The following is a 13,551-nucleotide window of genomic DNA, read 5'->3' as shown; positions in this document are numbered from 1 at the left end:
TCCCTCTCAGCCTCTCCACAATGTGCTGATCGGCTACAGGAGCTCGTTCAGCAACAGACTCTGACTCCCATGATGCACCACAGAGCGACACAGGAAATCATTCCTGCCTGTCGCCATCAAACTGTTAAACTCAGCACTTTGACAGACACACATACTTTTACAATGTATATATGTACACATGTAAATACCTGTACTTTTAGATTTTTACTTATCTTGTTGTTTATCCTATTTCGATATCTTTCACTTTTCTTTCTTGGTCGGGAAAACTGCAAGTGCAAAGTCTGTAAAAAAAATAATTTCCCCTCGGGGTTAATTAAAGAATTTTGATTCTGAACCCAAAGTGTCACAGCTTGGTCTCGCTGGACCTACAGTTCAGACTTCACAGGTTCTGACTCCACCCCAGCTGAGAAAGCTCAGGATCAGAGACCTCAGTTCACCTGGACTCCTTACCACTGAGTGACAGTGTGAGGCCTCAATGCAGCTGAGCTGAACTGGATCAGAAATCCCTCAGCCCTCTGTCTCCCCCTACTGACCAGGTGAGGCTCAAACCCTCCATACTGTCCCCCATCCTGCAGAGGTCCTCTTCCACCCTGCTTAGCCTTCAGACAGGACTCAGGGTCTGGACTGACAGGTGGGCGGAAGAGCTGACCCTAGGTCAGGACGAGGGTCAGGATCAGAACCAGAATCAGGGTCAGACTCAGAATTAGGTCAGAATTAAAGCAGGAAGCTTTGACTTTTTCAGATGTTTTACTTCTGTGTTATTAAGTATAAACTTTGAGAAACTGTCTGTCGTGTTGTGTCTGTTGTGTCGTGTCGTGTAGCGTCTGTTGTGTCGTGTCTGTTGTGTCTGCTGTGTTGTGTCGTGTAGCGTCTGTTGTGTCGTGTCTGTTGTGTCTGCTGTGTTGTGTCGTGTAGCGTCTGTTGTGTCGTGTCTGTTGTGTCTGCTGTGTTGTGTCGTGTAGCGTCTGTTGTGTCGTGTCTGTTGTGTCTGCTGTGTTGTGTCGTGTAGCGTCTGTTGTGTCGTGTCTGTTGTGTCTGCTGTGTTGTGTCGTGTAGCGTCTGTTGTGTTGTGTCTGCTGTGTGTCGGCTCTTCCCTCTCGCCGTTCCTCTGCGTGGTGTGTCTATATGTGTCTAATAATCTCGTAATAAACTGGTCCCGGCGGTGAGGACGAGGCTGCTGCTGTCTGACGAGACTCGGCTTCTTGCTCCAGAAGTTCTCAGAAGGGGTGGAGAGACTCTGGCTGACCGCAGGCAGTCTGAGGCTCCTCCTCCTCTGCCGCTCTGATTTTGGGGCGGAGGTCCGACTGAAAGTCTGCTCTGAGAGGAAAACTTTATCAAGCTGCGGAGTCTGCTAACTTTTTCTAACTTTTCTCCCTCCGGATTTTGCTCTTCTTCTTCGCCTCCATCATGTCCGGCGTGGCCTCCACCCTGGCGAAGAAGCGGGCCTTGGCTGCGGGCTTCGGTACCAACGCCAACGCGACGCGATACCTGAACCAGGACTTCGCGGCTCTGAGAGCTCAGTGCCTCTCGGCCGGGGAACTCTTCTGCGACCCGACGTTCCCCGCCGCGCCCGAGGCTCTGGGCTTCAACGAGCTGGGCCGCAGCTCCTACAAGGTCCGGGGAGTCACCTGGAAGAGGCCCACGGTAAGACCCGGGCCTGGTTCTGGATCTGCGTTTGGTTCAGGATGGGTGGGTGGAGCTGGAGGGGCGTTATGTGGTGGTGGTGGTGGTGTGTGTTTGGGGGGGGCGGGGGTGTTGGCAGGATACCTGCAGGCGACTCAGAGCTGCTGCTGCTCCACCCGGACGGAAAAACACACCAGAAACCCTCAGAAACCACTTCATCGGACACACTACAGAAAGACCAGAAGTATTACCCAGACAGCAATCAGATATGGATCAGGTGTTAATCAGCTGATCAGTAAACAGACGTCAGATGTGAAGTAAGAAGTTTGTCTCTCGATCTTATTTTATTTGTTCCGTACAGACGACACAACATCACGTGACCTCGTCATCACCACAGCACCGGACTGTAATAAACTACAGCCTGCTGTACAAACATAAAAATCCTGGAGGACAGAAATCATGACATACAGTCACAGTCCACAGTCCCAGTACACGGCACTGTCATAGTACTGCAGTTGTGTACTGTAGAAATACTGTGCAGGGGGAACGTGGAAACATGAAGTGTACACTCTTCAGGTTTGTTTATCTGTTTGTTTATTAGACTCCTCTTCAGCTTTGTCTTCACACACACACTGAACACGTGAAAACAGCCGACACACCAGCAGCCGTTGGTCCGTCACGTGTGTGTGGGATCCCAATGTGTCTGCTGGAAACCGGTTCCAGTCAGAAGCTCTTGCACTCAGACCAGTTCTGGTCAGCCAGCGTGTCGGAGCTGATCCCAGAGCTGTAGACCGGAGGGTCAGTCGCACCAGTTAGATCAGCTCCAACATGACAAACGTCCTGAATTCACCTTCATGTGTTCACTGCTGCTTTGACTTGAACCCATCTGAGCACACAGTGAGTCACTCAGTCAGAGATCCTGCATACCGGTCAGATGAGTCACTACGATTTCAGAGAGGGAGGAGGTTCCTGGTTTGAGAGACACCCTGAGGAACAACCAGCACACACACACGCACACACACAGAGTAACACACACACGCACACAGAGCAACACACACACACACACACACACACACACTCCTGCTGCTTGTAAAGTTACTGTACTGTTTATGTCAAAAAGTGTGTGTACTGAGCTGATGTGTCACTCGGAGTATTTTCAGAAGCAGGAAGTAGCGAGCACATGAGGGGGGGTGACTCAGGCAGGTCTGAGCTGCACAAACTGCACACCTTCTGAAGGTAAAATGTGTACAAACGTGTAGTAAAGTAGTTCTGAGTACAATGCAGGATGTGTTCACAGTCCAGTGGAGCCCGCAGGACGTTTCAAAACTGACATTAACCGAAGGTCGACTTCACTCAAACATCTCAGGAATTTAAGAAATTACTTAAACAGGAAAAACACAACTCCGCTGGACGACTGCAGCTGAGACTCAGACTGGACTGAGACTGACTCCATACCAGAGTGGACAGTCTGATGATGGCTGTTCACTGAACTGGGCTCAAGTCCTGAGGGGGCCCAAAACAGGAGGATCAGTCTGTAGAGTCCACTCAGTTCATGTCTGTTTTAATCTCAGTGCTTTTGACTTCCTGTCCACCAGGAACTGGTCTCGAATCCTGAGTTCATCATGGGTGGAGCCACCAGGACCGACATCTGCCAGGGAGCTCTGGGTGAGTTATCCTGACTGTCAGTGAACACACCACAGTTTTTACGGGGCTGTGCACAGCCTCACTGTAAACACTCTGCGTAGTTTCTGCCAGTCGGCGACTCACCTGCATCTGGGCTAGCCTGGAGCCAATCAGAGCCCAGTCTGAAATGAGACAGGAAATCAAATGAAAGGAGACATCTCGTGTCCAACATGAACAATATTCCTGGACTCAGACACCACACCTTGTTTACAGCACACCCAGAGAAGTTAATGTGAGCCAGCTGAGAATCTGAATCCTGCTCTAATTAGAGGGCGCTGCCAGCCTGGGCCCTGATTGGCTGAGCAGGAAGGAGCAGGACAGGAAGTGGACTGCCAACTATCAGCTATTGTTAGAGGGCGAGAGACAAAGAGCCAAACATCAGAGATAGAGAGGGAGAGAGCGAGTGAAGATATGTTCAGTAAACCACTGAGGACACACCCTGACGCGTGCACACACACACACACACACCCACACACACACACACACACACACAGTGTTGTGGTGCGTGACTCACCAGCATGTCGTGCCTTCATTAAACCACAGCAGCAGATTCTCTGTTGTGTAACTCACATTCAAGTTTTGTTTCCACATGCAGAAACACATTCTCCCTCAGGTTTCTCTGCTTTCACCTCGTCAGTCAGGAATCTGCACCAGAGTGAGACCTCTCGCCTGGACTATCTGTGGTCAGACAAGTACAGAAGAGCCACAGGCTGTTTTATCTTACATTAAATTTGTTTTTAGTTTGACTGAACTTCCTCTGAAGCTTTTTATTCTTAAGCAATGAAAATAGTTTGGTTCTCACACCTGGTCCATTATTGTAGTTTTTTGCTTTTTCCACTTCCTGTCGCCTGAGAATCAGAATCAGAATTCCTTTATTTATCCTCAAAGAGCTTTTCTATCCAAGCGTTACGTATTGTCATATGAAGCCTGGGTGATGATGTCATGCAGGTCTGCACCAATAAGAGTTTAGCAATCCTGGAATAAAAAATATTTTTTTACAGATCAGTGCTGAACTCTTAATAAATGAAGAAGAACCAAGACAAAGAAACAAATTTGAGATTCGAGGTGCAACGATCAATCAGTTAGTTGATTGAAGGAAAATTGGCTGCCATCCCTTCTGATAGTCGAATGGCCAGACATCTGCTGGTTCCAGCCTCTTAACTGTCAGGATCTGCTGCTTTCTTTGTTGTTCCTGACAATAAATGAAGAGTCTTTGGGCTTCGGGCTGCTGTTTGGACTAAACCAAACTACAGCTGCTTTGTTACTGAGACGTTCACGGCCGCTGATGCTTGTGGCCTCTCATCATGGATGTTTCATGTGTTGGACTCTGTTCAAGGCTCTTGATCTTCTTACGGCTCTCGAGGATCAGCTCTGTAGATCTCAGTGTTATCTACAGTTCCGATACTTCTGGTATTATTACTGCTGCTATGCATCTCTGCTTGTGTGCTCCTTCTCTCACACCCCACCCCCTCTGCCTCTCTCCCTTGCTCTCTCTCTCTCTCTCCTGCTCTCTCTCTCTCTCTCTCTCTCTCTCTCTCTCTCTCTCAACCCAACCGGTCAAGGCAGATGGCCGCCCATCTTGAGTCGGGGTCTGCTCCGAGGTTTCTGCCTTCTAAAAGTCAGTTTTTCCTCTCCACTGTGGCCAAGTGCTGCTCGAGGGGAAATGTTGGGCTCTCTGTACTACAGTTTAATTAAAGAGTTTGGTCTCGACCTGCTCTAATTGGAAAGTGTCATGAGATAACTTTTGTTGTGAATTGGTGCCATATAAATAAACTGAATTGAATTGAATTGGTTGTCTGTAATAAGCTCTGCTGCCTGTAGGGGGCTGCAGTGAGTCAGTTTTAGTCTTTCTGATTGTTTTCCTGTGTGTCCAGGTGACTGCTGGCTGTTGGCAGCCATTGCCTCACTGACGCTCAATGAGTATGTGATGGCCAGAGTCGTTCCCACCGACCAGGGCTTCGGTGACGACTACGCCGGCATCTTTCACTTCCAGGTAACAGAAATGTGACATTAGTGCTGTTAGTCTACCTGAACTGTGGAGACAAATTAACCCACTTTAACACACAGTTACTTTCAAATATGTTAAAGGAGCCATTCATCCACGAATGAAAATTCATTCCAAGTAAGTATAAATATGTTTGTAGTGTTTCTGGGTAGTTTATGTCCAAGGGGAGACATGAAAGCAAAGTAAAATAATCCGGGGGCCTAACCCTGAGGAACTCCAAAAGCCCTGCAGTATGTCCAGTCTGAGTTCATAGCAAGTTCCTAAGTTCCATTCAGTCCAATAGAAATGCTTTGTCAGACGCTCCTAATGTCTTCGTATTTGATCAGCCTTTCTTGCTAACACTGGAACATTTCCATTGATCAGATCAGTTTCCATCTTCCCACTGCTGCTGAGGAGCTCGACGGTCTTCAGACTGTAGTAACAGATACCACTCTGTTGGAATAATTTGTGTTTTTGTTACTTTACAGTAGCCTGTCAGCTCCCTATGAGCTTAACAAGATCTCAGTGTTTATGTAACAGAACAGCAGCTGCAGAGGAAGCCGGGGGAAGTAAAACACCACCTTTACTTCACCCGGTTCTCCACTGCAGCCTCAGTGCTGTGTGAGCTGAGCTCCACTCTGCTGGGGACAGGACGACGAATTCAGACTTTTAGGAGAGACTTCTGAAGTAAACATCGACACTGTGTATGTGATTGTTTCCTCGTCTGTGTGTAGTTCTGGCAGTTTGGTGAGTGGGTGGACGTAGTGATCGATGACCGTCTGCCAGTCAAAGATGGAGAGCTGATGTTCGTCCACTCAGCGGAGGGGAGGGAGTTCTGGAGCGCCCTTCTGGAGAAGGCCTACGCCAAGTAAGACCAACCTTCTGTTCACAGACCACAGCAGGCCAAGACCTGAGTCTGACTGACTGATTTTTAATATATTTGTTCACATTTAGTGACACAGTCGCCGTTAAAACTGTTAGCAGTTCCTGTTTTTAGTGTAGCCATGGATGAACAAATGTCACTGGATGACTTTGATAGTCAAGAAACACATGATGATTCTCGGCTAAGTTCTGCAGTTAGAAGGAACATCTTCTATGGGTGATAATGTGATCCTCAGGTAATCTAAGTCACCCGAATCTGAACACATATCTAAACCAGGAGGCAACTCTATTGCATCGTAAAGATCTGGATAATCTGCATACATAGCGGTCACAACATGAATCAACCACTAGGCGACAGCACAAACGCTTTGCTGTCCTGGCTGTAGTTAACGTTTAGTGTTTAGTGTGCTCTTCTCTGTGTTTTCCTCACAGAGTGAACGGCTGCTATGAAGCTTTGTCTGGCGGGTCCACCACCGAGGGCTTTGAAGATTTCACTGGAGGCATTGCTGAGAACTTCGACCTCCAACGACCCCCCTCCAACCTGTTCCAGATCATCAAGAAGGCCCTGGAAGCTGGAGCCCTGCTGGGCTGCTCCATCGATGTGAGTCTTCATTATGTTCACTCTGTCTCTCATCTTCACTGGGAGGAAATTATCATGTTACAGCGAAGCTTGTCAGTATTTACTGCAAAAACAACTTAGTTGAAGGAGAAAATGAAACAGATATCTCCTGAACCGAGAAGAGCTGGAAAAACTGCTTCCAGAGATGGAAATTAAGAAGCGGATACAAGAGATGAAACTAAATGTCTTATCTTTATACTTCAAGATGAGGAGTTAGGAGTTAGGGTTAACTCCTGCTCTCTGTTGATGACTGTGATGAACAACATATCAGCTAAAAAACAAATACATACAATACATAATCTCCAGAATTCCAGTTATAACAACCTGTCATGTCTGTCCTTTGTAATGTATGATGTTTACTGCATGTTTCTCTCTCTCTCTCTCTCTTTCATCCTCTCTGTCCTGTCTACCTCTTCTTCTCCTCCTTCACCCAGCCGACTATCAGCAGGATGGTTCTCCCCTGTGAGTCGGGTCCTGCTCAGGGTTTCTTCCTGTTAAAAGGGAGTTTTTCCTTGCCACTGTCTGCTTGCTCGAGGGTTCAGGCTCTGGGTCTCTGTGAAGCACCTAGAGACAATTTTGATTGTAAAAGGTGCTAAATAAATAAAATTGAATTGAAGACTAAACTGTCCTCGTTCTTGCTACACTGCAGATCACCAGCGCTGCGGACTCAGAGGCCGTCACCCGTCAGAAGCTGGTGAAAGGCCACGCCTACTCGCTGACGGGGGCTGTGGAGGTAAAGTCGCCTCCTTCAGATTAAACGACATGAGAATGAGATGGCGAGAAAGACGAGGAGGATGATACCTTGTTGTCGTGTTTCCAGGTGAACTACCGGGGCCGGCAGGAGAAGCTGGTGAGGATGAGGAACCCATGGGGTCAGGTGGAGTGGACTGGAGCGTGGAGCGACGGGTAACCAAACCAGCTCACACACAACCTGTCAAACAAGAATAGTTACTGTATGAAATGAGATATCACGACTTTTACAGAAGACATGAGGAAACTGGGGTAGATGAGACAAATCAAGACTGGATTGGATCCAGCCAGATGTAAAGAGATGAGAGATAGGATAAAATGAATTATATTCACAAAGAAACTGATGAAATGAGATGAGACATGAGACAGGATGACACTGAGATGTCTTTGTTGTATTAGCCACTAATGAGCAGTCAGTCTCATTAGAGCGTCCTCTAATTAGTTTGACTGACTTTGAGTTTTATACTTTACAATCCTGTATTTCATTGACAGAACATGATATATAAACACAATGAGAGAAGAGATTAGAGGAAACAAGAGGAATTTTGAAGCAATGCGAATTTAAATGACGTACAGATTGAGGTGAGATTAGATCCACCTCAGCCTGTCCTGCTGTCCATCTGTGCATGAGTGAAATGAGCTGTAGGTGGATGTCTGAAGGCGATCCTGTGTGTGACCAGCACTTCACAGGGAGTCCATGATGCTTCATGCAGCATCCTCCTCTTTCTCACCCCAGAGCCAGGCTGCACCCCAGAACGGAACCACAGCAGGTTTTCTTGTAACCAGTTGCATAAAGTCTGTTCTCTTTTAAGAACGTTGTGGTTATGTTCTCACAGATCGTCTGAGTGGAACTCAGTGCAGGGCGACTGTCCACATGCCAACGCAGAGGACGGAGAGTTCTGGTAGGTAGAGTGTCTGAAATGTTAGCAGAACTTACTACCATCTAAACCTCCTGTACTGATCTGTCAGGTCCTGAAGTGGTTGTGATATTGGTGTTCATGGTGACTGAGATCTCCTAGCTGTCCTTTCTCTGCAGGATGTCCTTCAACGACTTCTTGCGTCACTACTCTCGTATTGAGGTTTGCACTCTGACCCCAGACGCCATCGAAGATGACTCTGTTAAACATTGGAGTGTCAGCAAATTCGATGGCACGTGGAGGAGAGGATCCACCGCTGGAGGCTGCAGGAACCACCCCTGTAAGTACTAATACGCTAATAGTTAAAATGAAAAAGATATGTGTGAGTAAGGAAAAACCCAACTGAAGGTACTCCAGCCCGGATCAAGACTGACCCCATCAGAAGGAGCTGGAGTCTTAAAGAGTTTCCCAATGTGCACTGATGGTCTTCATGTAACTGGAAGCTGTTTCTTCCTCTGCAGACACATTCTGGATGAATCCTCAGTTTATTATCAAACTGGATGAGGACGATGATGACCCAGATGATGGAGAAGTGGGATGCAGCTTTGTGGTTGGTCTGATCCAGAAGAACCGCAGAAAGCTCCGGAAACAAGGAGAGGACATGCACACCATTGGGTTTGCCATTTACGAGGTGAGAACTGTGGTCTGCTTTAGGTTTAAGAACAGATCAAGAAAAAGGTCCAGAGGAGTGAAGCATGATTGATGGGACAACACAGATCCATCAACTGTCCAAACAAACCTTTTTCTTGTCTTTTGCTTTGCTTTAGGTTCCTGAACAGGTGAGCTCTGGCCACTGACACCTTCAGGTTGAAGGTCAAAGGCTGCAGAACACTCATCAGTCCTTATTCATGTCATCAGACTTCAGACCGCTTGTCCCATCCGAGACAACTTGGACCTTTTCTGTTTCATGGTTTAATGAGTATTGATTTGTAAGGTTGCAGTGGTGATGATAAGATAACTTTGATTTGAAGAAGCACATTGGTGACATAAAACTGCATTTTCCAAATCATTCATCAGTTTTTAGTTTGATCTCCTGCCATCTGCGTAGCCATTATATTCAGGTAATTGAATGCCCAGACAGCCAGGATTTGAGTTTGTTGCTTAAATTCATTGTTTTCTTGAGTTCTAGTGTTTTCATGCATTAAAGGAAAAACTGCTGTTCATAGAACTTTTTCCTTGAACTGAATAGAAGCCAGTCGTTGCTGGAAGCAACAAGTGATGAAACAGTCAAAGATTGTTAGTTAGTGGCCTGAAATACATAAGATGTAGTACTGTCGATCTGTCGGGATCCACTGCATTCTTCTTCTGGATTTTCCAACATTTCTGTCAGGACATTAGGTGCATGTGTAAAGGTTATGCTTACTGGCTGTGCCGCTTGCCCAGGTGTTGAATATGAGCTCTTTTCTTTGTTCAGTTCAAAGGGCAGAGGGAGGTCCATCTGGATAAGAACTTCTTTCTGACCCACGCTCAGAAGGAGAGGTCCGAAACCTTCATCAATCTGCGTGAGGTTTGCTCTCGCTTCAAACTGCCACCTGGAGAGTACCTGATCGTCCCGTCCACCTTCGAGCCGCACCTCAATGGAGACTTCTGCATCCGAGTGTTCTCTGAGAAACAGACACAGACCGAGTAAGATGACTGGTGCTGCTGGTCTGTTTGGGAGGGAAGTGAAGGGGGCCTATAGCCTCTAGTTTGTGTCCCTTCTTTGGTTTTGGGCCCAGACTTATATCTTAGTCAGATAGTCAGACAAACTTTGGTCTTGTTCAGGTCCTGTTTAGGTCCACAGTACGAAAACATGTCCGTCGTGTTTCTGTGGTCATTCAAGTGATTCTGTATGGAGGCTTTTAGGCCTGAAGTCTGGCTTTACTGTTCACTCTTCAGGGACCATAAAGGGTGTTTTTGGGTGGGCTGCCCCTACAGATTCAACTCTTAGGAAGCTAGTGTGTGTGGTGTGTATCTTTGTTAATCAAAAATGCAATAAATGCTTCCTGTGTTTCATAAGAACTTTATGACTGATTCTGACTTCCTGTCCTGTCAGGCCCTGTGACGACCCAGTCAGCGCTGAACTAGATGATGTAAGTAAAACTTGATTTATCGACATACATTAAGGCTTCACAAGCTGCAGAGATTCCATGTGGAAACAAGAAGGATTATGATTGGTCAGTTCCTGATTGACCAGTTCCTCATGGTGGTAGAGATAGTTGAGAGTGAAAACAACATAAAGCAGGTCAAAGAAAGAGTCAGTAAACGATTCCCAACAACAGAAACACAGGACCAAATCATCTCATCAGAGTTAGTTACTGGACGTAACTCCAATTCTATGAGATGTGAGGCTCACTGTCACTCTGGTTCATCAAAGACAGAGAGAGCACAGTTAATGTACAGAACAATTAAATGAGGATACGACCTGATCCTGTACACCCGACACTATAAATCAAACCAACACTGAAGGTTCTGATAAGGGAACTTGTAACACCTCGCAGCAAGTGTAAATCCAGAAATGTCCTGTGGCATGTTTGGGGCCTCATTGTCTCCCGCCAAATCAAGAAACCACAGCCAAGATTACACCTGTCCTGAATTTTACACAAATGTTTAGCAAGCCCTGATTGTCTCTTTAGCCCCAGCTAGTCAGAGACAATCCATGTTCTGACTGGCTAAAGACAGATCGGTACCACAGCCCAACACGGTACTGACATCACAAGAACCCCGTCCTCCTACAGCCTTAAACTTGTTCTAACTCAAAGTAAACAGTTCTGGCAAAGATATACAGACAGCCTGTGGGCGCTTGCGTATCTGCAGGGTCCACACGGAGTTCACACACAGATTGGACATCAGGGTGCTGCTTTGTGCCGTCTCAGTGTGTGGATGAACTGTGTTGACTGTCTTTGCGTGGTCGTGTCCAGGAGTCCGTGTCTGACGAGGACGTGGACGCAGGATTCAGAGGCCTCTTTTCCAAACTCGCCGGAGACGTAAGCTTTCTTTTCTCATCCCACTGAAACAGAAACTCAGTTTGAAAACTGAGGAGTCATGAAAACACGAACATCATCACACATGAGGGGAGGACGTTAACCTGCAGGTGTCCAGGTGTGACATTCCCTTTTATCTTTCAGGACATGGAGATCTCTGCAGTGGAGCTCAGGACCATCCTGAACAAAATTGTCGCCAAGCGTAAGTCAAAGCTGAAGCTTTAGTGCACCTGTGCACCTGTTCAGCGACAGCATTAAGTTACTGTCTCCTCTTCACAGGAACTGACATCAAAACTGACGGCTTCAGCATGGAGACCAGCAGGGTCATGGTCAACCTGATGGACGTATCCTAAAAACATCTCATTCAGCTTGATGCCGTCCTGCTAACAGTCAGCATATGCTAACGTTAGCTAGTGAGCTAACAGTAGCGAATGTGGAGGCCATGTTTGTTTGTGGGGGACCTCAAAGTGAAATGTTTGGCAGTCAGAGTGTCTTTATATTCACTTTCTGAGGGACAAAAAATGTGGCAAAGCTTCAGCGTAACCATAGTGGAAAGTTTTACTAAATTACTCAAAACAAACAAAAACACCAGAGAACATTGAGTTCTGCTCTGTGAACAACGCTGGACATTTACTTTGCCACACACACTCTACACTCCGCCGTGCCTCACAGGATCCGGCTTCTTTAAAAACAAGGTAGAACTTCAGGTATCACTAAGATGCACAATCTGAGGAGGAGGTTAACGATGACGAAAAAACTGTGAATTAGAATAACTCTAAACAAATGCATCACTTAGTCAAAGTCAGACATTTGTTTGATGCTGTAGAAACAGCAGAACCTTTAAAGATCCTGAACTCTTCAGCAGGACAGCGGCAACGGCAAGCTCGGCCTCGGAGAGTTCGCCACTCTGTGGAAGAAGGTGCAGAGATATCTGGTAAGAACCAAGTGAAAGTGAAATCCACATGTCTGGATTCAGCAGTCGGCTTCTTACAGCAGCGTCTTTCTGTTCTCCTGCAGTCGATCTACAAGAAGAACGACAGCGACAACTCGGGGACGATGAGCACTCCAGAGATGAGAGTTGCCTTTAAAGACGCAGGTCAGTTTTCATTCTTCTTCTGCTGTTTGTGCAGGAACACACGCACACAAACTGGAGCTGATATCTTCCTGCTGTTCCTTCCTGTATGCTTTTCTGTTTTCTTCATCACGTCTGTTTCTGAAATGTTCTGTACTCGTCATGACGATCAGCAGCAGTTCACCTCCTCTGCTGTGTCGCTGTGTGACCTTTGACCTCCACTCTGTTTGGTGTGTGTCAGCTGTGTCTTGTTTTAACATGTTTAACCAAGCTGTTCCTCAGGCCGACTGACACTCCTCACATGGCAGACAGAAAGGCAGTTTTTCCTCTCCACTGTCGCCAAGTGCTGCTCAAGAGGAATGTTGGGCTCTCTGTACTACAGTTTAATTAAAGAGTTTGGTCTAGACCTGCTCTGATTGGAACGTGTCATGAGATAACTTTTGTTGTGAATTGGCGCCATAGAAATAAACTGAATTGAATTGAATTGAATTTTGTTGGGAATGATTTGGGCTGGTTAGAGGGTCCAGGACAGGTTTGCGTGGTGTTTGGTGTGAGTCCTCAGCTGTCGGTTCATGTTCTCTGAATGAGCTGAGTGCAGCTCTCAGCCTGATGCACTGGAACGTTTACTGGATTTACTGGTTCTTCCACTGGTGAGACTCTTTCAGCTCAATTTCTTAGAAAGGTTTGTTTCATCAGTGGAAACGCTCTCACTGGGTTTGGTAACAGGTTGTTTGGACAGTCCACCTTCAGGCGGTTTACAGAGTAGTTAAAATATTTCAACAGCTCATTAGTCGGGATTCAGCAGTTCAGCCGTTTCTCTGTCTCGATGTGGTACGTGACAACTCATCAGCATACCAACATCTCTAAATAACCGAGCCGAACATGAACTGCTCACTCCACCTTCAGCTAAACTTTGGTACATGACTTTGTATTTCTGCTTCACTACAGTTAAAGTGTCATAGGATATGAAGAGTCTGGGGACTCGGATTCACCTACTTATTAGTTAATCAATTTTGTCTTTCTACAAAGGTAGTTAATATTCATAGATGAAACAGTAC

At 46.6% G+C, this 13,551-nt stretch overlaps 1 protein-coding gene and 1 long non-coding RNA gene across 3 annotated transcripts in view; one reads left to right on the top strand and one right to left on the bottom strand.

Moving 5' to 3' along the window:
- Positions 1 to 1,407: 1,407 nt before the first annotated feature.
- The window catches only part of LOC124052969 (calpain-2 catalytic subunit-like), a 13,955-nt gene continuing 1,811 nt past the window's right edge, over positions 1,408 to 13,551 (top strand). The window contains exons 1-18 of the mRNA XM_046377823.1: positions 1,408 to 1,644; positions 3,219 to 3,288; positions 5,181 to 5,299; positions 6,025 to 6,158; positions 6,605 to 6,773; positions 7,441 to 7,524; positions 7,612 to 7,697; positions 8,378 to 8,443; positions 8,578 to 8,738; positions 8,920 to 9,089; positions 9,226 to 9,237; positions 9,873 to 10,084; positions 10,494 to 10,530; positions 11,359 to 11,424; positions 11,566 to 11,623; positions 11,701 to 11,765; positions 12,287 to 12,355; positions 12,439 to 12,517. Coding sequence (XP_046233779.1) covers positions 1,408 to 1,644; positions 3,219 to 3,288; positions 5,181 to 5,299; positions 6,025 to 6,158; positions 6,605 to 6,773; positions 7,441 to 7,524; positions 7,612 to 7,697; positions 8,378 to 8,443; positions 8,578 to 8,738; positions 8,920 to 9,089; positions 9,226 to 9,237; positions 9,873 to 10,084; positions 10,494 to 10,530; positions 11,359 to 11,424; positions 11,566 to 11,623; positions 11,701 to 11,765; positions 12,287 to 12,355; positions 12,439 to 12,517 — 1,894 coding nt within the window. The remainder of the gene's footprint in view (positions 1,645 to 3,218; positions 3,289 to 5,180; positions 5,300 to 6,024; positions 6,159 to 6,604; positions 6,774 to 7,440; positions 7,525 to 7,611; positions 7,698 to 8,377; positions 8,444 to 8,577; positions 8,739 to 8,919; positions 9,090 to 9,225; positions 9,238 to 9,872; positions 10,085 to 10,493; positions 10,531 to 11,358; positions 11,425 to 11,565; positions 11,624 to 11,700; positions 11,766 to 12,286; positions 12,356 to 12,438; positions 12,518 to 13,551) is intronic.
- Positions 1,641 to 13,551, bottom strand: part of LOC124052981 — a 26,883-nt gene continuing 14,972 nt past the window's right edge. For both annotated transcript variants that reach the window (XR_006842094.1, XR_006842095.1), the window contains exons 2-3: positions 7,593 to 7,722; positions 1,641 to 3,984 (exon numbers count right to left, since the gene is read on the bottom strand). This is a non-coding gene — a long non-coding RNA (uncharacterized LOC124052981). The remainder of the gene's footprint in view (positions 3,985 to 7,592; positions 7,723 to 13,551) is intronic.

The sequence above is a fragment of the Scatophagus argus genome, chromosome 2, assembly GCF_020382885.2.
Source record: "Scatophagus argus isolate fScaArg1 chromosome 2, fScaArg1.pri, whole genome shotgun sequence".
In the NCBI taxonomy this organism is placed as follows: Eukaryota; Metazoa; Chordata; class Actinopteri; family Scatophagidae; genus Scatophagus; species Scatophagus argus.
This window is presented reverse-complemented; position numbering and strand designations above follow the sequence as displayed.